At 39.4% G+C, this 20,145-nt stretch overlaps 1 protein-coding gene across 1 annotated transcript; it reads left to right on the top strand.

Moving 5' to 3' along the window:
• The first annotated feature begins 4,568 nt into the window (after positions 1 to 4,568).
• Tsp_02704 (putative beige/BEACH domain protein) lies at positions 4,569 to 18,331 on the top strand. The gene is made up of 28 exons (XM_003378984.1): positions 4,569 to 4,745; positions 4,799 to 4,991; positions 5,059 to 5,237; positions 5,320 to 5,467; positions 5,559 to 5,761; positions 5,823 to 5,962; positions 5,986 to 6,085; positions 6,183 to 6,282; positions 6,941 to 7,134; positions 7,601 to 7,758; positions 7,839 to 7,934; positions 8,015 to 8,180; positions 8,292 to 9,971; positions 10,613 to 10,716; positions 10,987 to 11,536; positions 12,119 to 12,433; positions 12,509 to 12,722; positions 12,797 to 12,958; positions 13,103 to 13,262; positions 13,310 to 13,583; positions 13,651 to 13,746; positions 13,976 to 14,108; positions 14,582 to 15,056; positions 15,140 to 15,729; positions 15,789 to 17,489; positions 17,582 to 17,867; positions 17,934 to 18,131; positions 18,208 to 18,331. The coding sequence occupies exons 1-28, from the start codon at positions 4,569 to 4,571 to the stop codon at positions 18,329 to 18,331; spliced, it is 8,916 nt and encodes a 2,971-aa protein (XP_003379032.1).
• The last annotated feature ends 1,814 nt before the right edge of the window (positions 18,332 to 20,145 follow it).

The following is a 20,145-nucleotide window of genomic DNA, read 5'->3' as shown; positions in this document are numbered from 1 at the left end:
TTCTGAAAAATTTTCTTAAGTCAGAAAACCAAATAGTTCAAATGAAGCTAATTTTAAGTGAACAATTTGCGGGCAAAAGCTTGCTTATGGTCAATTGAAAGTGTATGTTCGCTACTGCAAAGGTGATTTTCGAAAGACTGTATTTTAATAACAGATAAAGGATGCGTACAGGGTGCATTTAATCAAACTTAATTGTATGGAAATTTGGCGTTTATTAAGTCACCTATAATATCATGTTGGGAATTCTTCATGGAGAATATATTGAGAAATTATGCTCAATATCGATTGTCAATTATATTGTTAAGTGATTAAGACTTAAAAANAGTGAAAAAAANCTACTACTTACTGANACTNAAATTNCGTNCNTCTTNGTCATCGTTAATGCTCATTTNGTATTGGAAATGAAAAATTTATTTTTTATTTTTCAGAAATTATTCCAAAATGAATAAAAAGCAAAATCTAGTGTCTTGGCTTCGATGTTTATGCCTTGCCTTCAGTCCATTTTCCAATCAAAACGNTGAGCTCCCATCCACGGACGGCCTCAAACTGAAATGATTTCCATTATGTCAATAAAGCAAACGACCTCGCCATGCAAATTTTTATTTTATTCATTTCTGCCGATAAATATGGCTACTGCACATTTTTCATTGCTCTTTATTTACTTAATGCAACTCTTTTTGAGAGGAGAAAGTTTTAATTGTAACTTTGACAAACATATAAACACTTCCCATTAAGGAAACTCTCATTTCATCTTCATCACAAAATGCAATGACAAATTGATTGCAAGACAATTGAATACCAATGCTATTCATCTACAACTAGGTATGGTGCATGAAATGATCTCAAATGCAGTCTCTATTCTTAAATATTGCAGCATATTACTATTTTTTCATACACAAAAGATAACATTAACTACTGCACATCAGTAAAATGCTGAATAACTGACACCTGAAATGTAAATTACACCTGAGTATCAATATCTAATCTCCAGTAATTTTACAGTAATTACGACGAATTCAAAAATTTTAAAAATTTGAAAATGTAACCATTACATTTGACCAAACAGACAGTAACCTTTATTATATATGAATTGAAAACACAAATCAACCGTCAACCATCAGAAATGTCACTGACTGCGGTCAAATGAGCCTCTGAAAGCTTTGATATTGTTATTTGTACAGAAAGCTTGAATTGAAATAAAACTAAGCAAAAACAACGGACGTTACTAAGGGTAAATAAAAGAAACAGTGAAGACAATGTTTCATTAAATAAAATAGTCGATGGATTGTAGGAGTTGATGATGAATCAAGAATCAAATTTAACACTGGTTTTTTTCGTATGATATTTACAACTAACGACATAACAATTCAATGTTTTCAAACAAAACGTAATCTACTTTTCATCCATTCAATTGCCATTAAAGAAGCATTGCACTACAGGTGGGTATGCAAAACTTTGTAAGACAGCAAAATATACTTACTTATATAATCAGAATTTCATCATACGATGAATCGTAATATGTATGATATCATCTATCATATATATCATATATAATTATATCATACATATATAATATCATACATAAATAATGCAATCATTTATTTAGTATTATGTAATATGATAACTGCATAATATTGCACGAAAAAATTGATTGGTATGCATGGAACAATACATGCGCTGATCAGTATCTGCAGCGTAAGAGAACAACTGGCAAATGCTCATACGAAACAGTGACAGTTAAAAAGGGCTTCACAGTTTGAAGGCGGAATGAAAAATCGGAATTGACCAATCAGATTAGGCATTACGTTTTAAATTCTTTCTTCACATTCTGCTTTCTCTTATCATTGCATGTTTGTAACATTTTTATAAATTTTTAATGTGTCCATTATTTATTGTCACTATATTTCCTACAATGATTTTTAATCGAATAAACTGTTCTTCCTTTTCACTTTGAATTTACTTTTTGTACTAATTTTTTATTGTTGATTATGATTTGGTTTTACTTGCTTTTCATTTTACTGTAGTATAAATCAGATTTCAACCATATGCGATATATCTATAAACTGCTCAAGTTGTTATAGGTAAATTGTTGTCATCATTGTTGTTGTGCAGCTAGAGTTGGTAGATGTAGCATGAATTGTCGATGCTGTTGCGCAGTTGAGCTTCTATTGTTTTTCACCAACGCCAGCTAATCGGTGAGATGGTATTGATTTGTTGACTGTTTCAGATAGATTTGCTAATGCAGTTTCTGTTTGCTTTTCAACTTGTAGTGCATTTTTGACTAATTGCCCATTAAAATATGTCAAGTTTTGTGAATTTTATTTTCATCCTGTCGATTTTTTCAGATCCGTCGCTCGACCTTTTGAATTGCGTACGTTTGTAACTGCATCAACATAATCATTGTGAATATGGTTCGCAAGTTCAGCTTGGTTGGTGCAAATGAAAAATCTACATCAGCACAGTGCAATGGTGCATCGTCGACAACGGAAAACAAGAATGCCAGTACATCCGGTGCTACATGCAATGCATCCGATTCTGAAAAGTCAAGCGATCACATTTTAACGTTGATGCATTTGCGAAAAGTGTTAAATGAACTTTTGCGTAGCGCAAATTCTTCAGAAGATCGCGATCGCAAGCTGTATCCAGTTATTCGGCTTTTTATGAAAGTAAAATATTAGTATATTTTTTACTGTATTATGAAATGTATCATCGGCATTCTGTATAAAAATTAATTTATTATATAAATAAATTAAAATGACTTATATAGAACTTACTTGAAGTTGTGTATGTAAATATATATTTTTATAATATGCATTATCCTTTTGACTTTTCGAAAATTATTTCGTTTAGGTTTGCAAAGTGTTCACCGTTGAGGAAATAACAAACCGTTTTAAAGAAGCTGCACAGTTTGTCTCTTTGATTAGCAACTTTCTTGTCCAAGAGATTCGCATTCGGGCAGCGTGTCCAAGCACAGGTCAGTTATAAATTGTTTTTTTTTTTTGCATTTCGTTTATCATTTCAATTCTTTATATTATGCAGCGTTCACTCAATGAAATTAGTACAAAAATAAATATAAATAGATAAATAAATATGTATGTAAACAGTTTTAAAATGTTTCAGTGAAATTTCCATAGTAAGGGTATGGAAGTCTTTTATTGATCTCATTTGATGATTGTGTCAGGAATTTCCAAAATTTATCTTACTTGATCAGCATTGCCTTTAACGACTTTGGAAACAGCGCTGTCTGTGGAAGCTGTTTGCTTGCTGGCAAGTGGAAATCGAAGTAGCATTCATTCGTTTTCAATTAATTAATTATTACAAACACGTTTTTTGTTGAATTATATTTCATGAATGGAAATGTGCTTTAGTACTTGTTCGAAAAATTTTATGATAAAAAATATCATAGACTGTCGATCAAGCAAAATGTTGATTGTGCGAAAATTGAAAATTTCATTGCAAAAAGTTTCAATTCGATTACAGATTATTTGCATAAAGCAAGAAGGTGTCAACAGTTCGTCATGATGTTTAAAGTTGCATTGTTAAACGAAAGTATTTTTAAAATCAAGTACAATTTTCTATAGAAAATTAATGAGCTTTTTCTTTCACTACATAACAGCATAATTCTTAACGATTGTTATTATTAAAGTAAGTAATAAAAGTAATATTAAATTTAACCATTTGTTTTGTGCGATTTGTTTTTTTATCAAATAATAAAGTATAGAATTCCCAGTTACTCACAAGTCTTCCAGATTATGCAAGAGGTTGCGGAATATGATTTAGAGTATTGTTGATTTTTGAATATCATCATTCTGACAAATCGATCCGTTGCAGATTAAGCAATAGCATTTGCCATTGGAACGTTTTTCTTCATTTGGCAGTGCAAGGACAAACGATGATTTGATGTATATAAGTTTGAATTTGTTCATCTTCAGCTTTATTTGCACGATCGATACTCTCTTAATCAAACAAACCTTTTACTTCTTCTCTGTTGGATAGGCTTTTATTTTTCTGCTGCTTTTGTTGAATTTCCTAATTTGCAAAGAAATTTTTTAAGATAATTATTTCAATTGATTCACACCATGCAGTCGAAATTAAAAACAGAATTGAATGTTTGTGTTTTTCAACAAATGATGTTTTTTGTTATTTAGATAATAATGTTCATTATTAGCGTCTTTTGGTGAAATTGGACAATCAAGTAAAATTAACGCTCATAAAGCGACAAATTTTTAAAGCATCATTCTGTGAATTTTATTGCTTCATTGCCAAAAAAATTATATTGACTTTTTTTTATTAATCTCCGCTGTGTATTGATTTTTTTGTATTCTGTTGTTCAAAAAATAGACTTGGCTACAGTATGCAAGTATGAATGAGAAAGTGAACATTTGTGTCATTATTTTTTAAATTGTTAATTCAAGTTCTATTGTTTACAATATAAATATGAAATGTTTTGAAATATAAATTAAATAATAAAGAAACGTGCAATTTATTTAGTTGAAGCAGCAGTAGAAATTGTTGCTTATTTGAAACCGACAAGTGATTGCTCAGAAACAAAAGTTTCCGGATGGTCAATGCTTTACTCGTTGTCGTTTCTGCTATCCAGCAACAAAAACTGCATTGTGGAATCGGCTTGTAAAACGTCCTTGCCGTCAACTCTCGTTAAATCGTTGTATTTGTTCTGCGATTTGCCCAAAACTTGCCCATTAGATGAAGATCAAGTACGAACTCTTCGTGGAACTTTGATGAAGGTAGCTATATTTTTTGCGGCGCACATTTTGTAATTGATGTATATTTTTTTAAGACGATGACTGTAATGCTGAGAAATCCTCGTGGCATTGAACAAATGGCTTCAAAAGATGATTTGGTATTACTTTTTTGTGGGGTGAGTTCGTGGTGTCCGGTATTTAATCATACGTGGAGAAATTGCTCAGCTGAACTGCTGATGACGATTTCGTCTGGAGTTCGTTCTTTACTTTTGATCAATTATATTCACAGTGAGCAAATTTGCCTAAAAATTGTTTGAACTAGAAAAAATATTGTTGTTTCTTTTCTTTTTTTTAGCTCACAAATGTATCGAATTGTTCGTCGATAATTTGAAGCACAGCACTCAGGAAACCATTCCTGACATGGTGGAGATGATTTGTTGCTTGCTTTGCATTTTGAAGGATTTTGCCAGTGTATCATCTTTATTGCTTGACGATTTCGAAAACGCGGACGGGTATAAATTCCTCGGCGATCTCGTTCTACAGTAATCGAATGCAATTTTTTTTGATATAAAGTTTTTTATTTTTACAATTTTATTATAGATATGAAAATGTGCAGAGGCAGAATGAACAAGATTCTTTACGAAATTTACTATTCTTGGTCAATTCTGTAGTTTCTGCTGGCTGTGATGAAATCAAATTACCAGAAGTGCAAAATCCGTGGAAAACTTCGCGACCGTTTCACATGCCACAACCACTTGGAGAAGGTAAAAATATGTGAAATTACATTTATTGACGTTTATCAAAAGAAATGCAAAAAATGTATTGGATGCAAAAAAGAAACTGTTGTGCTTTCAGGACGAACCGTTCGTAACATGAAGGCGTTCGAATTGTTGGAAACAGTTTTCATTCACAGTCGGCAGACTTACATTTGCTGCACAATATTGGATGTCTTGTACAGCATGTTAACTGCTGATCCTGTCAATTATTTTATTTTGGAAAACCGTTGTCCGTTGGGCAAGTTCTTGGAGACTTTATCGACGAAAAGTCTCAAAGTTCAAGTTTGTATTCAAAAATTTTTACAATTTTCTACAGCTAAATTAACGATTAATTTCTTTACAGAGAAAACTGTTTGATCTTATTGAATATGTTGTATTTCAATTGAATTATCTGCCATCGAAAGAATTCATTGCTATTGGTCCAGTGTTGAAAATGAACAAGTTATATTGCGGTTTATTCTATTTGGATTGTGCTCTTGAATTGTTGTTCTTTTTTTTCCTTTCAGAGACATGGCTTCGATCCATTTGATTCTCGGTTCTCTGTTTAAAATTCTAACCTACAATCCCGCAGTGAAAGATGTTTTCCGTGAAGTGGGCTTGTTGGACGTTTTTATTACAGTTTTGCAGAATGTCTACACGAGCGTGAAAAGTGAAAATGGTAGGATGTCTTCAATTTTAAATACACTTTTCATTTCAACTTCAGTTCAATTGTTGTGCAGAGCCGAATGAACAGCTTTGGGATACGTTCACTTTGACAATCAACACGCTCTGTCTTTTGGTCAAGCAGTGCAATGCCAATGTTGGTGAGTTTGTTTTGTGGAATATTTTTTTTCCAATTATTCTGTTAAATTTTGGCGCGTTGAAAATATAAGTAGGTCAAGCAGACAGTTTAAGATTTGCAAGTTTTAAAAAATTGAAATACGGTAAATTTCCTGTTTGATGTTTTGTGTCTCTTTTTGGCGGGAACGTGACGTGTACTGTAGTTTTGTCACTCTGACTTTTGTCGCAGTTGTCGCGCTTTGCGGGACGGTGAGTTTTGTCAACTTGTCATTGACATCACAAATTTGTATCAATTTTGAGTGAAAATTGTTCTTATTTATGAAGATGAACTGCATCTTAATTGCAAAATTGAATTTAAACATTCGTCTGGCAACTGGTACATGTTGATTTTGAATTTTGACATGATAATATGATCAATTAGCAGTTAAAGATGTACTTTTTTCTATGATGAAGTTATGCGTCAGTTTTTTCTCTTTGAAATTGATATATTTTTATGTTTAGCGTAGGTGAATGTATTCATTTGAGCGCCATCAACTCAGTTAATACTTTTACTATTTTGTATTTATTTTGATGTTATTCGTAATCTTATTTCGTTTTTTCAAATTAAATGCGTGAAATATTTCAAAAATATATTCGTTCAAATAATTATGAGCTAGTATGCACGATATGCATGTGTTTTAGTACTTGTTCGAGAAATTGGTGGTACGAAGACTGTTTTTGCAATGGTTGAAGATGATTGCTGTCGACCTCTCGCATTGAAGCTTTTGCAGCACATTATGATGAATCCAAGCGGTGAAGATGAATTGGCTGGAGTTTTGGCTTTACTTCATTCGCCAACTGACAATCCAATTTCATTGAAATCAGACGTTCTTCAGGTATTTTAGAATTAATTTCTCTTGTGCAAATTTAAATCACACTCTGAGCCTATTTTGAAATTGAAACTAGACAGTTGTTGATATTTTTGAAAATTAAATAATGTTTAAGTTTTTGTCGTTTGTTTTGCGGGAAAGTCACCGTGTTCGAATGGCCTTTCGTCGTGTCGGTGGTTATGTATATCTTTTATCACTGATACTGAACATGGGTGGAACTTTTAAAAATTTAAAGAAAGACTTTCAACAATCTGGTATGGTACTTTTGGTCCATTGCGTAATTTAATTATGTATAGTTTTATTGTATTTTTTTATTCAGATTCATTTTTTGAAAATTTTGCATATTTGAGAAATATATTTAAAGTTCTTACGATGAGCATGCGATTTGAACCGTCGAATGCGATGTTCTTTCAAAACGAGGTATGTGCTGTTAATTAAAAATTTAATTTTTAATCGTTGAACATTTTTGTAGGTTAAATTTAACAGTCTTACTGATAGTTTGCATTTGTTGGGTTGTTTTTCTGAGAAGAGATCGTTTTCCGTTATTCCAGTGAAAAAAGGCATAGCTGAACTCCGTGTTGATTTTCTCAGCACTTTATGCGACATTTTTAACGTTGCTGCGGATGAAAAGTTAGCATAAAATTATTTTAATTAAGAGAAAAAATAACTAACGATATTATGCTATTATTTTTTCTTATATTTTTTTTCAGATTATCTTTTCCTGAAGGAGACCTTTCTGAAAACGTGGTCGTAATTTGCGCTATTCTGCGATTGCTCTACGACATGGCTTTTGATCGTTCTGACAGGTGAATATTACTTGAAAAGAGGCATTTTAATTATTATTATTATTATTATTATAAAGGATTTGTTTCAATGACTTTTTTAGAAATGGTAAAGTGATTGAATTTTCGTCAGAACAGCCAGCTCACTCGCCGAACATGATCAGTTATCGATTTGCATCTTTGATTGGCCAGAATGCATTTGTAGTGCACACTGGTGCAGTGATGTGCATGTTTGAATTGTTGCTTTACGTTGAACAGCCCAATCCCATGGTAAACACGGAATGGTGAATTCTTGTGCGACGACGTGTTGCTTTAATTCAAAATTCATTTCTGAAAATTAACATCATGTGTAAAGGTTCTTTTTCTTTTCTTTTTGTTCAGGAAACTTTGAATGTTCAACTTTTCATCATTGAAATGGTCAAGTCGATTTTACGAACCGAACGAAACCAGCAAGTGATGTGTTGCGTTGGCTTGCCAAGGCTGCTGTTCGACACAGTGTCGGATGTATTTTTTGAAGAAGAGCATCCTCTACTGCCTCCGTGCTATTACATTTTGGAACGCCTGGCCGCGCAGGGGATGACGCCGAACGAGTTGCGCAGCTTTTTGCGCCTTGACAAGCCGTGGTGTTGTGCGGATCTGGATTCGGACGAGCCTTCCGGAAGCAACGTGGTCGCGTTGAATCGTGTGAAAACGTTGGTCTCGATGATGACTCCCAAAGATTTGCGTTTGAGCCTGCTGAACGCCAGTCCGCCGTTTGTCGAATTTGACATGTCAATCGAAGGATTTGGTTGCATCTTTTTGCCATCAATTGCACCGGTCGGTTTTGGATTCGTCACCGGCGGTTTGCCTCTGATGCATAGTAACAGTCAAGATGGGGCGGTGATGAACCGCGGTGGCCTTGGCAATGGCGAGCGAATTTTCCCACCACTGGCAGGTCTCACCTACATGTGCTGGGTTTACGTGGAACGGTTTTCTGAATCCGGTCCAGACGCCCATCCGCTGCGTCTGCTGACTGTATACCGGACGTTGGCGTCGAGTCACAGTCACGTCGGTCAGCCGTGCCATCATCAGTCGCGTTCTTTGGAACCGAGCACTCCGCCAACTTTGCAAGGCAATTCTGAAATTGCGTGCCTGCAGATGCAGATCAGTCCAGTCGATCGATCGCTCATAATTGCCACTTATGAGACTGACACGCCCGGAGCCGATTTGGACAAAGATGTCGGCAATGCCGACGGTTTCGTTCGGCTCGGCATCGAAGAACTGCGTCGAGATCGCCAGTGGAACCATTTGGCAGTGGTGTTGAATCGGTCGGTTTTGAAAAGCAGTACTGTCACTGTTTACGTGAACGGCCAGCAGAAAGCTAGCCAACGTATTCAGTATGTGAGCCATTGGCCGACCATGGGCACCGGAGCCGTGGCCAGTTCGTTGACGACGCCGCAGACGTGCACGGTGAACGCGTTGATCGGCACCGCACCGGGACCGTTTCGCAAACAGTCGAGCTTGTTGTGGCGCCTCAGTGGCGCTTACCTAGTGGAAGAGGCCATGTCATCCCAGGCTGTCGGCCAAGCCTACGAGCTTGGTCCGCATTACACGGGCAGCTTCCAGTCGCCGTCGTCGTTTCTCGGTCGTCCAATGGCCAGTTTGGTCACCGAGGAGAGAGTCTCGTTCGGCTTGCACGCGACAGCCATGTCGACAATGACGCTGGCTCGTCTGAGGAAGATCTACAACAAGCAAGACAGTCGCGCTATTGGCAAACTGCTTGGCATATCCAGTCACGAGAACATCACGCCGGTTCGTCTGATCCACAATTCGACCGTACATCTCGGTGGTCCGGCGCGAACGTTGGGCGGGGTTCTGGTCGGCTACCTCGGCATGAGGACGTTTTGTGCGAAATCGTCGGCCAAACTGTTGGAAACAGTCGGCGGTATTGCCTGCGTTCTCGGCTTGGTTTCCATGGCCGATGACACTGAATCTTTGTACGCTGCCATCAAAGCGTTGTTTTTCGCTTTGAAAACCAACCGAGCTTTGAATAGTGAAATGGAAAAGATTCACGGCTATCAGGTATTGGTATATTTTTTTTCCTTTCTCTTACACTTGCAAGTTTTTTTTGGTATTTTTATATTTCGTTTTGTGATTTATAGATTTTAACTGTGTTGTTAAAAGAGAAGAGTCGATTTTTGAATACTCACGTATTGTACTTGCTTTTTTCGATGGTTGGCACTTTGGACGTGACTCGAGAGACTGTAGTTATACCGAATACTCAAGCTTTTGAAGATTTGTTTTGCGATTTGCAAGTATGGAACGATGCTTCGGTTGATCTACAGCGTCTTTTATATGAACATTTTTACCAATTGATCACTGAATCCGGGTAAAAAATTCGAATTAACTTTTACAGTTTATTTCTTTTATGTATATATACATTATTGTTATGTAATTTATGAATAAATAAAGGTTAATTAAATAATTAATTTTGTTGTTTTTTCTTAAGCAGTCATGAAGAGAATTTGGCAATTGTGCGACACGTTGGCCTGTTGCCTCGACTATTGTACACGTTAGCTTATCAGCCGCATCTTCTCAAAGCGACAAAAGATGTTATATTTAACCTGATTTCTGCCATTTTGCAGCCAATTGCGGACTACACATCTTTGTTAAAGTGAATTCGTTTGTTTGTTTGTTTGTTTGAATTTTTTAAAAAATTCAAGTTTGTATACAGATTTGGTCAGTTCATCATTGCAACTTTACAAATCAAAGAGACGTCAAATATCGAGAAATCGCTTCCAAATGATATCCAAGATTTGCAGGCATTGTTATTCAATGAAGGTCAGTATTTTTTATTTATAATTTTTGCATATGTAATTGTTATGTATATTATTATCTGATGATATGTAGATGTGGAAGCGGAAGTCGATGCGGCAACGATGCGAATCGCCTATTTAGTATACATAAGAAATCGATGTTTAAATATTCTGTTGAACATGCTGTTGAATACGAGCGGCAAATTGAATTTCCAGTAAACATTGTTCCGTGTTTTTGTATTATGTAGATTATTTTTCTATTTGATGAATGTTTATTTCAGATTATGTGAACAAATTTGCAAAGTGCTCGGTTTCGACTGGATATTAGCTTTGTTTTACGGTTCGAATCACAAAGGTACAGTGCGTGCCGGTTTGCAGATATTGCTGACAATTGCCAAACATTCGACTTTGTTGAATCGCTTCAAAGAGGGCGTCGGCAACGGCGGTTGGCTAACCGACGCCGAAAGTGTAGTACAGAACCGTGCCGGAGTTTTGCTCGGCTTCAGCGTTTCGGCACGGGGCAGTTCAGTGGGTTCGTCTTGCGATTTGAATTTGGAAATTTGCAACCTGGCCGGCTTTGTCGCTTTGCAATATCTGCTGCCTGGCCACGCCAGTTTGGCCGAAACTCAAATCGCCTGTGCGTCTTTGCTCGTCGGCCATTCGGCTCGCCACTTGCCCACAGCCCACGCGCAAAACGTCGAAAGCATTTGGTCGTTGATATTCAACAACGCCGGCGAACAGGCCGTCGTCACCGGCGCCATGGGTAAGTTGGATTTGTGCCCTGAAGCTTCGTTGCCACTGCTGAGCGTGGTTCGTGCCTGCGTTGCTTCGGTAAGTGGTGGTTTTCGAATTTCATTTTTTTTTCACTTTATTTGCTTTTTTTTTACAAAATTTTGTGTCACATTGTATCAATAAGAAGGTGCATTGACGTTGTTTATTGGTAAATTTAAATCATTAAGCATGTAACGAAGGTAAAATTTTTGCAGCATTTGTATGCGAATTTTACTTTACTGATAAAATTTTAATGTCAATAATCGAAAGGTCAAATATATTTCCACGGTTTGGGCATTTGGTGCGAATTGAATTTTCTTTACAGCGAGGCAGGTTTTGTGCAAAAAAGATTGAAGGTTGTTATTTATTTGTTGTTTAAAAATTAATTTTGGAAACTTTTCAATAAGTGCTTCAGTAACGAAATCCGATGCGAATTTGAAAAGTAAATCATTTTATAAGTAGAAGTTTCTTGTATTCTCCACTGTGAAATGCGGTTCGCGGTTATGCGTTTATTGTTTTTTTCATTCATTCATGAAAGCCCTACAGACCGACAGTTTTGCATACGATTGATTGGCTGTGTGTGCTTTATTCTCTTTGATGTTTTATTATGCGTGATAGTTGTTGTTTAATTCGCTTTTCTAGAACGAATTTGCGAGAGCGGAATGTTCCGAACAGAATGCTGTAACGTTGATTCAGTTCGTTGCATTCCTTTATCAGAACAATTCCGAATTCAGCAATTATGCGCAGACGTCCGACTTTGTCGTCGCTCTGGCCTCCACCCTCCTTCGTCCAAACTCCAAATGCAGGAACAATATTGAAGAAGAGACCGTTCGATTGACTTTGCCAAATCATCCGGCGGTTCGTCACGTGCTCGAACTGTTGTCAAGCATTGCTGTCGACGGTTTTTTGTCTGGCCAGCCCAACAAGCACGAATCTGTCATTGATATTCTACTAGGGGTATGTGGCAACTGAAGTGGAAGTGGAATTTTTCAAAATGATTTTTTTCATCTTTTTCTTTTTTTTTAATTTTAGCCTGTTCAACAAAATACGAACACAGTGGAAGAATTCCGTCCACTGGTTACAGCTTTTCTGTTGAACACGATGGATCGATTGGAGGCGACAGATGTACTGGCGCGAGGTGTTGGGGTGCCGATGTCTTCGCCCGCTGCTCCGTGCACCAATTACAGCATCTTGGCTGCGAATATTTTTTACTTTGCGGGAAAAGTCGTATACTGCCTTTGGAATGGTATGCTGTGCTGTTTGTTGCATATTTCAGTTTTTTTCTTTTTTCTTTTAAATTGTTTGTTTCACGGATTGCAGATTTGTTCGACGGTGATCCGCAGAGCGTGTTTGAATTCATTCTCAAGCTGTTTGCTCAGGTGAAGCGCAAGTCTGGCCCGGGCGTGCCGTTGGATGCACTTTATTCAAGTTGGAATCGATGTATTCTATTTCTGCTGTCACGCGTACTGGACGACATGAAAGGTATTAAGCGATCTAAGGATTGTTGTGCATTTTTTGACACACAAGTATTTCATATGTATGCCTGATACTGTGTTGATTGCATGCAGTATACTACGTTTTTATTTAAATTTTACGATAACATCGGGAATTGAAATTGAATTTCAGCCCAGCGTACGGTCGTTGAATGCTTGCAAAAGATTACCGCAAATCGAGCTTTGTTATTTTCCACTGCTAACGGTGAACCAGAGTTTTTTTGCTGCTTGGCGCATTTGCTGTTCATGCTGTCAGACGTTGGCGGTTTACAACCACAACACAAGTTGAACAAGTATTGGATTATGAATTATTTGTGGTTTATTGGTGAATTGGTTTTAGTGAAACTGAAAAGGAAGAAATGGAACAACGTCGTCTTTACGACGGACGCAAATTGGTCTCGGCGAACGCGAAACGCGTCTGGGAGGAACTTTTTTTGGCGAAGAAGCAGCTGCTTGAAGAAACACTGGGTGTGACTATAATGCCGGATGTGGGCGCGTCGCGGGCATTTGCCTCGGCCGCAGCCAGTCAACAGTGGCTCAACTTTGTCGACAACGAGATGAAAGGTTGTTACGGTGCCAAGGATGCTTTGCAAATTCACATCCAGCTACAGTCGGTAACTTGTTTATTCAGTTGGAAATTTTAAATAATTTCTTTTCTATTCTTTCCAATTTTCGCTTCAGAAATTGCACATGGTAACCGGCGGTTTGCAGCGTCTGGCAAGCAAGAAAAACATCAAAAGCACTGGCACAGCACGTCAGACGGTTGTATCGAAACAGGTGAATTCGAATTGCAAATAAATTGTTTTTTTGGTTTAGTTTTCTGTTTTTTCCCCCTTTTCTTACAGGAATTCATGATGTGGTTGAAAGTTCACGTAACATTAATTCATGAGCTGTTCGATTTGCAATATACGCGTTATTTACAAGTATGCATTGTTTAATTGTTGCTCTTCGTTTGGTACTTTACGAGCAATTGCAATTGCGATTATTGTGTTTTCTTTTTCTTCAGTGGCACGAACATACGAAAAAGTGGTGCTTAGATGAATGGACAAATCTGAAGCAAGAATTAACACGGGAACGGGGCCTTTGGGGGCCGAAAAATCCGTCCGTATTGAACAAGTACATGTTGGACAGCACCGAAGGTCCGTGTCGGATGCGCATGAAGATGATTCCAAACATCAACTTTTATGTTGACTATCCTTACAGGCCGAATGTGATGAATTTGGAAAATGTATGCACTGTTTTTATTTTTAATCAAATGGTGGTTTAGTTGTCTGTAAAATTTTAACTTCTCTCTCTATATATATGCAAGTGTTTCTCTTTTTGTTGTTTCGACATTAGAAAACGACGAAAAACAAATTGCCCTGTTCTTGTGACAGTCAGCTGTATTACGAACGGGTGAAAAGTAGGCATGGCAGTTGCTTTGATCCAAGAATTATTGATCTTAGTCAGCCGAATTCTTCAAAATTAGAAGAGGGTGTACAATTTGACGATGCAATCGTAGGTATGGATTGTTTGGAATAATTTGTTTGCATTTTCTTATTTTATACTTTATTCTGTTGTAAATGTACGTATGTATGCTCAATTTATTGATTACTGTTTTGACATTTTGCAGATGTTAATGCACAGATGATCAAAAATACAATCAAAAGATCAGCTACATCTGTCAGTTCTGCCGATGGAGATAGGGACGAAGCCAATGGTACTGCTTCTTCTTCCGATGAACCGATTTCCATCAACGACGACGTTGCCGTCGACGATACAGCTTCGTCGAGTGTTTTCAGTGACAGCCCTCAAGCACGCCCGCGTGATGGTAGTAGCTTCAGCAGTAGTACACTTTGCTCATCTGCATCGGTTGCAAGTGAACAGCCAGAACGGCTTTTTTTGCCTAAAGAGCCGGACAGTCAAACTTTGCTCCGACTACTCGAAGAAGGGGAAGAATTGAATTCGATGTATCGATGCGCAAGAATATGCGGCCTTGATTCTAGCGAAGGCTTGCTCCTTTTTGGCAAATATCACTATTACGTTATTGACGGATTCACATTGTTGAAGACTCGGGAAATTCGTGATTTAGACTTTTTGCCTGAAGAGTAAGCAATAGGCTTGCACAGGGGGGGGGGAGAGAGAGAGAGATGGACAGCTGTAATTTTACTATTTGTTTTGTCTCTTTCAGACTCCACGATCCAATTGTGCCGTATATTGCTAGCGGAGCAACTCGTAACCGGAGCCAGAAACGACTTTGCAGCAAATTCGCTTATGAAGACATTCGGGAGTGTCACAAGCGTCGGTATTTGTTGCAGCCCATAGCGATCGAGGTGTTTTCGTCGGATGGTCGGAATCACTTGTTGGCATTTCCGAGGAAAATTCGTGACAAAATTTACGCGAAATTGTTGGCCTGCGCCAAAAGCTTGACTGATGCCGGACATCAGAGCGTCTCAGGTCAGAAAAGCGGCGTAGACGTGGAACAAGGCGCCGGTTTGTTGGCAGTGTTGATGGGCGAAATGAGCGTCACACAGCGTTGGGTGCGTGGCGAAATATCGAATTTCCAATATTTGATGCATCTGAACACTCTTGCCGGTCGTTCTTACAACGATCTTTCTCAGTATCCAGTATTTCCGTGGATCTTGAGCGACTACGACAGCGAGGAGCTGGATTTGGCCAATCCGAATACATTCCGCGATCTCAGCAAGCCAATGGGTGCCCAAACACCGGCACGTTTGGAGCAATTTTTGAAACGTTTTCGTGAATGGGATGATCCATCTGGTGAGATTTTATTGCATACACAATAGATGAGGTGAAATTCAATTTCTGCATGTTCGTAGGAGAAACGCCCCCATACATGTATGGCACCCACTATTCGTCGGCAATGATTGTCGTTTCGTATTTGGTACGGGTGGAGCCGTTTACGCAGCAATTTCTCAAACTCCAAGGTGGTCATTTCGACTTGGCTGATCGGATGTTCCACAGTGTCAAAGATGCGTGGCTGTCTGCTTCGCGGAACAACATGGCCGACGTGAAAGAATTGGTGCCCGAGTTTTTCTACTTGCCCAACTTTTTGTTGAACAGCAACCACTTTGAACTGGGCGTCAAGCAGAGCGGTTTGCGCTTGGGCGATGTGATCTTACCTCCGTGGGCCAAGGGCGACGCCCGCGAGTTTGTCCGCCTGCACCGCCAGGCGTTGGAATCAGACTACGTGTCTGCGCATTTGAACCAATGGATCGACTTGATATTCGGCTATCGGCAACAAGGCCAGGCGGCGGTCGACGCGTTCAACTTGTTCCATCATCTGTTCTACGAAGCGAATGTCAACTTCGAAGCCATCGAAGATCCGTTGACCAAGAACGCCACCATCGGCTTCATCAACAATTTCGGCCAAATACCATCGCAGTTGTTCAAAAAGCCCCATCCAGTCAAGCGGTCCTTGAAGTCGACCCTACCTCTTCAACATTCGATCTCTTCGAACGCCGCCTGCGCAGTGGCCCAGCAAGGCGTCGAGGGACCAACTGCCGCCGGACCACTGTTCTACCACGTGGCTGAGAATTTGAAACCACCGTTGCAGCCATTGCGAGAGCTCAAACAGGCGGTCGGTCACATGGCGCAGAATGACAAAGGCGCCCTGCTAGCCGTCGAGCAGAACAAAGTGCTCGTGCCGCCTCAATTCCACAGATACCTTGCCTGGGGTTTTCCGGACAACAGCATACGTTTGGGTTCGAGCGATTTCGACAAATCGGTCTGCATTCACGAATCTCCTCATTGGGGCGACGTGATCTGTGCCAGCTGTCCCAACGCTCACACTGCAGTGACCGGCAGCACGTGTTCGGTTGTTTGTGTGTGGGAAATTGTCGGGGCGGCTAGTCGAAATCAGCCGGCCCATTTGGAACTGCGTAAGCGACTCTACGGTCACACGGAGCCAGTGTCGTGCATTTACGCGTCAACTAATTTTGGAGTGATCGTAAGCGGCAGCCGTGATCGGACCTGCATTGTCTGGGATTTGTCGAAATTGAGTTTCATCAGGCAACTCGGACCCCATGCCGGACCTGTGTCAGCGGTCAGTGTGAACGAAGCTACGGGTGTCATTGCTTCTTGTTCGGGTACACATTTGCATCTGTGGTCATTTGATGGACAGAAATTGGCTTGGGTGAACACGGCCGACAGTTGTAAAAAATCGGACATGAACGAAATTATCATTACGATTACTTTTTCCCTGCTCAACGAATGGGATTCGCAGCATGTGGTCGCCGTTGGAACCAACACCGGAATAGTGAAACTGTGGACGGTAAAGTTTGTCAAAGTTTTCGACGACTGCAGCCATGTTGGCCGGATAAGCAGCAAATCGTCGTCTCGTAGCTGTTGCGCTTTGTTTGCAGCGGAACCTGAACGTGATTCCCATTGTGATATGGATCACGTCGCTGTGGAAACTTTTTCGAACAATGACCACTGCGATCGTTCGACAAACGACAAAGTCAGTTTCACACTTGGCAACAGCAACAGTCACTCTAGCGAAGACGATGAACAAGACAGCGGTAATTTGAATTTGACATTTTTTTTTCTCTGTATTCAATTTGATTTATTATTATTATTATTATTATTATTATTATTATTATTATTATTGCAGATGCAGCTTTTGTTGATGAGGGCGTGTCGAAAGTTTTGCCGACGTCTAGTTGTGCTGAAGTGGTAAAAAGTCGAAATTCTGAAATGGTGGATATTCGTCGACGCAGCTCTGAATCGACAATGCAAAAATCTTCGGAAGGTGGAAATTGTTGTGGTGATGGTGAACCGCAGCGAAAATTTCATTGGGAACGGCAGCTAGTTTTCCGGGGAAAATTGACAATGCATACTGCATTTGAACGCAAGGATAATCCCGCACCAGCTGCTGTGACTGCGTTGATGCCATCCAAGTAATTCGATATACATTTGTTTTTGGTTATCTGTTTTATTTACTGATAAATTTGTTCATTTTTAAGAGATCACAAAGCGTTGTATGTCGGTGATGGACGTGGCCGGGTTTGGATGTGGACTGTCGGTGATGGTCATAATGGTGGCCGAGCTGATCATTGGGTTCAAGATCCGTCGAGAAATTTGTGTTCCAATTGTCATCAGAAATTTACGTTGACAGATCGACGTCATCATTGTCGCAATTGTGGGCAGCTGTTTTGTTCGAGGTATATAAATAATAGATGGAATGATGCAGATACAGATTTTATTATTTCCGTATGGTAATAACTTCTTTTTTTTCAGGTGTAGTAGATTTGAGTCTGAAATACGGCATTTACGAATTCGAAGGCCAGTTCGGGTGTGTCAGAGTTGCCATGCTCGTCTGAAGGCAACCGACGATTCTCAATCGTCGAACCATGCTAGTTAAAAGTTGCAATGAGACGTGAATTCATTGCAACTGGGCAATTGCATTGTTAATAATAATAATTTTACTTATTGCCACATGATGAATTGTTGCATCATCATCTTCCTACTCGCATGCTCGTTGCAGTTGCTTTTCGTGGTGCAGTTTCGTTGCTTCGGAATTTCTCGTTTCTTTCATTTTTATAATCTTAGATGAATGATGCTTTGTTATTAAAAACAGGTAAAAATTGTTTTTTCTTTTCTTACATCGAAGATGAATAATTTTTTACTTACCATATTCAGATGTTGACGAATTTACGAAGAGATTTTTTCTCTATTTTATATCTTTTCCTTTTTGTACTTGTGTTTTTATTTGATGAAAAAAATTGAATGATTTTATAAATGACTGTGTTTCTTTTCAAAATGCTTTTTAGCTTACGAAGGCAACGGATGAGCAAAGAATAAAATGTGCTAAGGAACAAACAGAGCAGAAGGATTAAGAGACTCAAAAAATAAGACACACTCTGAAAAAGAGAGCGAGAGTGAAGTGTTATAGAGCATACAGAGAAAGAGAGAGAGAGAGAGAGAGAGAACGCGAGAGGGAGAAACAAACAGAGAAAAAGATAGAAATAAGAAGAGAAGAAACGACAGACAAGTGATGATGAATGAATGCATCGTTCACGGTGGTAAGATACATGGTATGGTTAAGGCGAACTTGGATTGCGGTGTGCATAAAGAAGAAAAAAGTTGTGAACAAAGTAGGCATTGTCGATATATATGTATGTATATTGCTGCTGCAGACGTACATAACTGTTGACCACATTGTGCGTTGTTGTATGTTGTCTGTATGTGTGGATATCATGGACAGTGTGGACGACTTAATGAATAAAATAATAAGGTTTTTGTTTTTTTTCGTTTTTTTCAGTAATACAAGAAGAAGCGCTGTGCGGATTGTACCATCGTCTAGCTGGCTGACATGCATCTCGGTATTGGAGCTACGGTATGGGGTATGCTAGCTGGAGCAGTTGGAGCCACTACCGCCGGCGCCACATCGTAATTCCAATAGAATGTCGGACAGGTAGGAAAGGCCGGCGCCATGGTGGCTGTTTGTGGATCAATGAACGCGCCATTGCAGACGTTCATGTAAGACGGCATCCAGCTTGGACCAGCGGCCGCCGCCGCCGGTATGGCGAACGGCATGCTTTGCACAAGCATCGGCTGCAAAGCTGCGTTGTATTCGGCAGGTATGACCATATTCTCGTAGCGAATAGCGGTTGCCTGCTGTTGTTGTTGGTGGTATATTGGAGTCGTACTGGCGACGGTGCTGGTTTGCAATTCGTACGTGGTCGCGGGGGGATGAACCAACGTCGCTTTTGCAGAATTGTTTGTTGTAGAATTGTTCGACACGGCACTGATGCCAGAATCGCCGCTCGGACTTCGAATGCACGACACCGGCACCACGGCCAGCGCTCCAACCGTGGTCGTTTCATCGCCGGCGCCTAATTCTCCTGAAAATGTGTCGTTCAGTGAAATGGGATGGAATGGAATGGTCGAATGGATATTATACCGTTGGATCCAGTGGTGGCCAGTGAAATGCCCAACTGGCTCAGCACGAACCGGGCAGCCAATTCTTGCGCTTCTTGACGTTCCGATACCATCTCTCGTGGTAAAAAGCTACCGTACGTGGGAAGCAGAGACGGCACTTCGACCCTGTACGCGTAGAGCGTGTTTTCGTCGTTACCATCACTACTGCCTGACGACACCAAATGGTACCGAGGCATTCCCCAATTATTCTGCCTGCAGTATTCTTCGAGCATCTGAAATGGTAAGTGATTTTTC

Source organism: Trichinella spiralis, assembly GCF_000181795.1.
Source record: "Trichinella spiralis strain ISS 195 chromosome Unknown Scfld2, whole genome shotgun sequence".
Lineage (NCBI taxonomy): Eukaryota > Metazoa > Nematoda > Enoplea > Trichinellida > Trichinellidae > Trichinella > Trichinella spiralis.
This window is presented reverse-complemented; position numbering and strand designations above follow the sequence as displayed.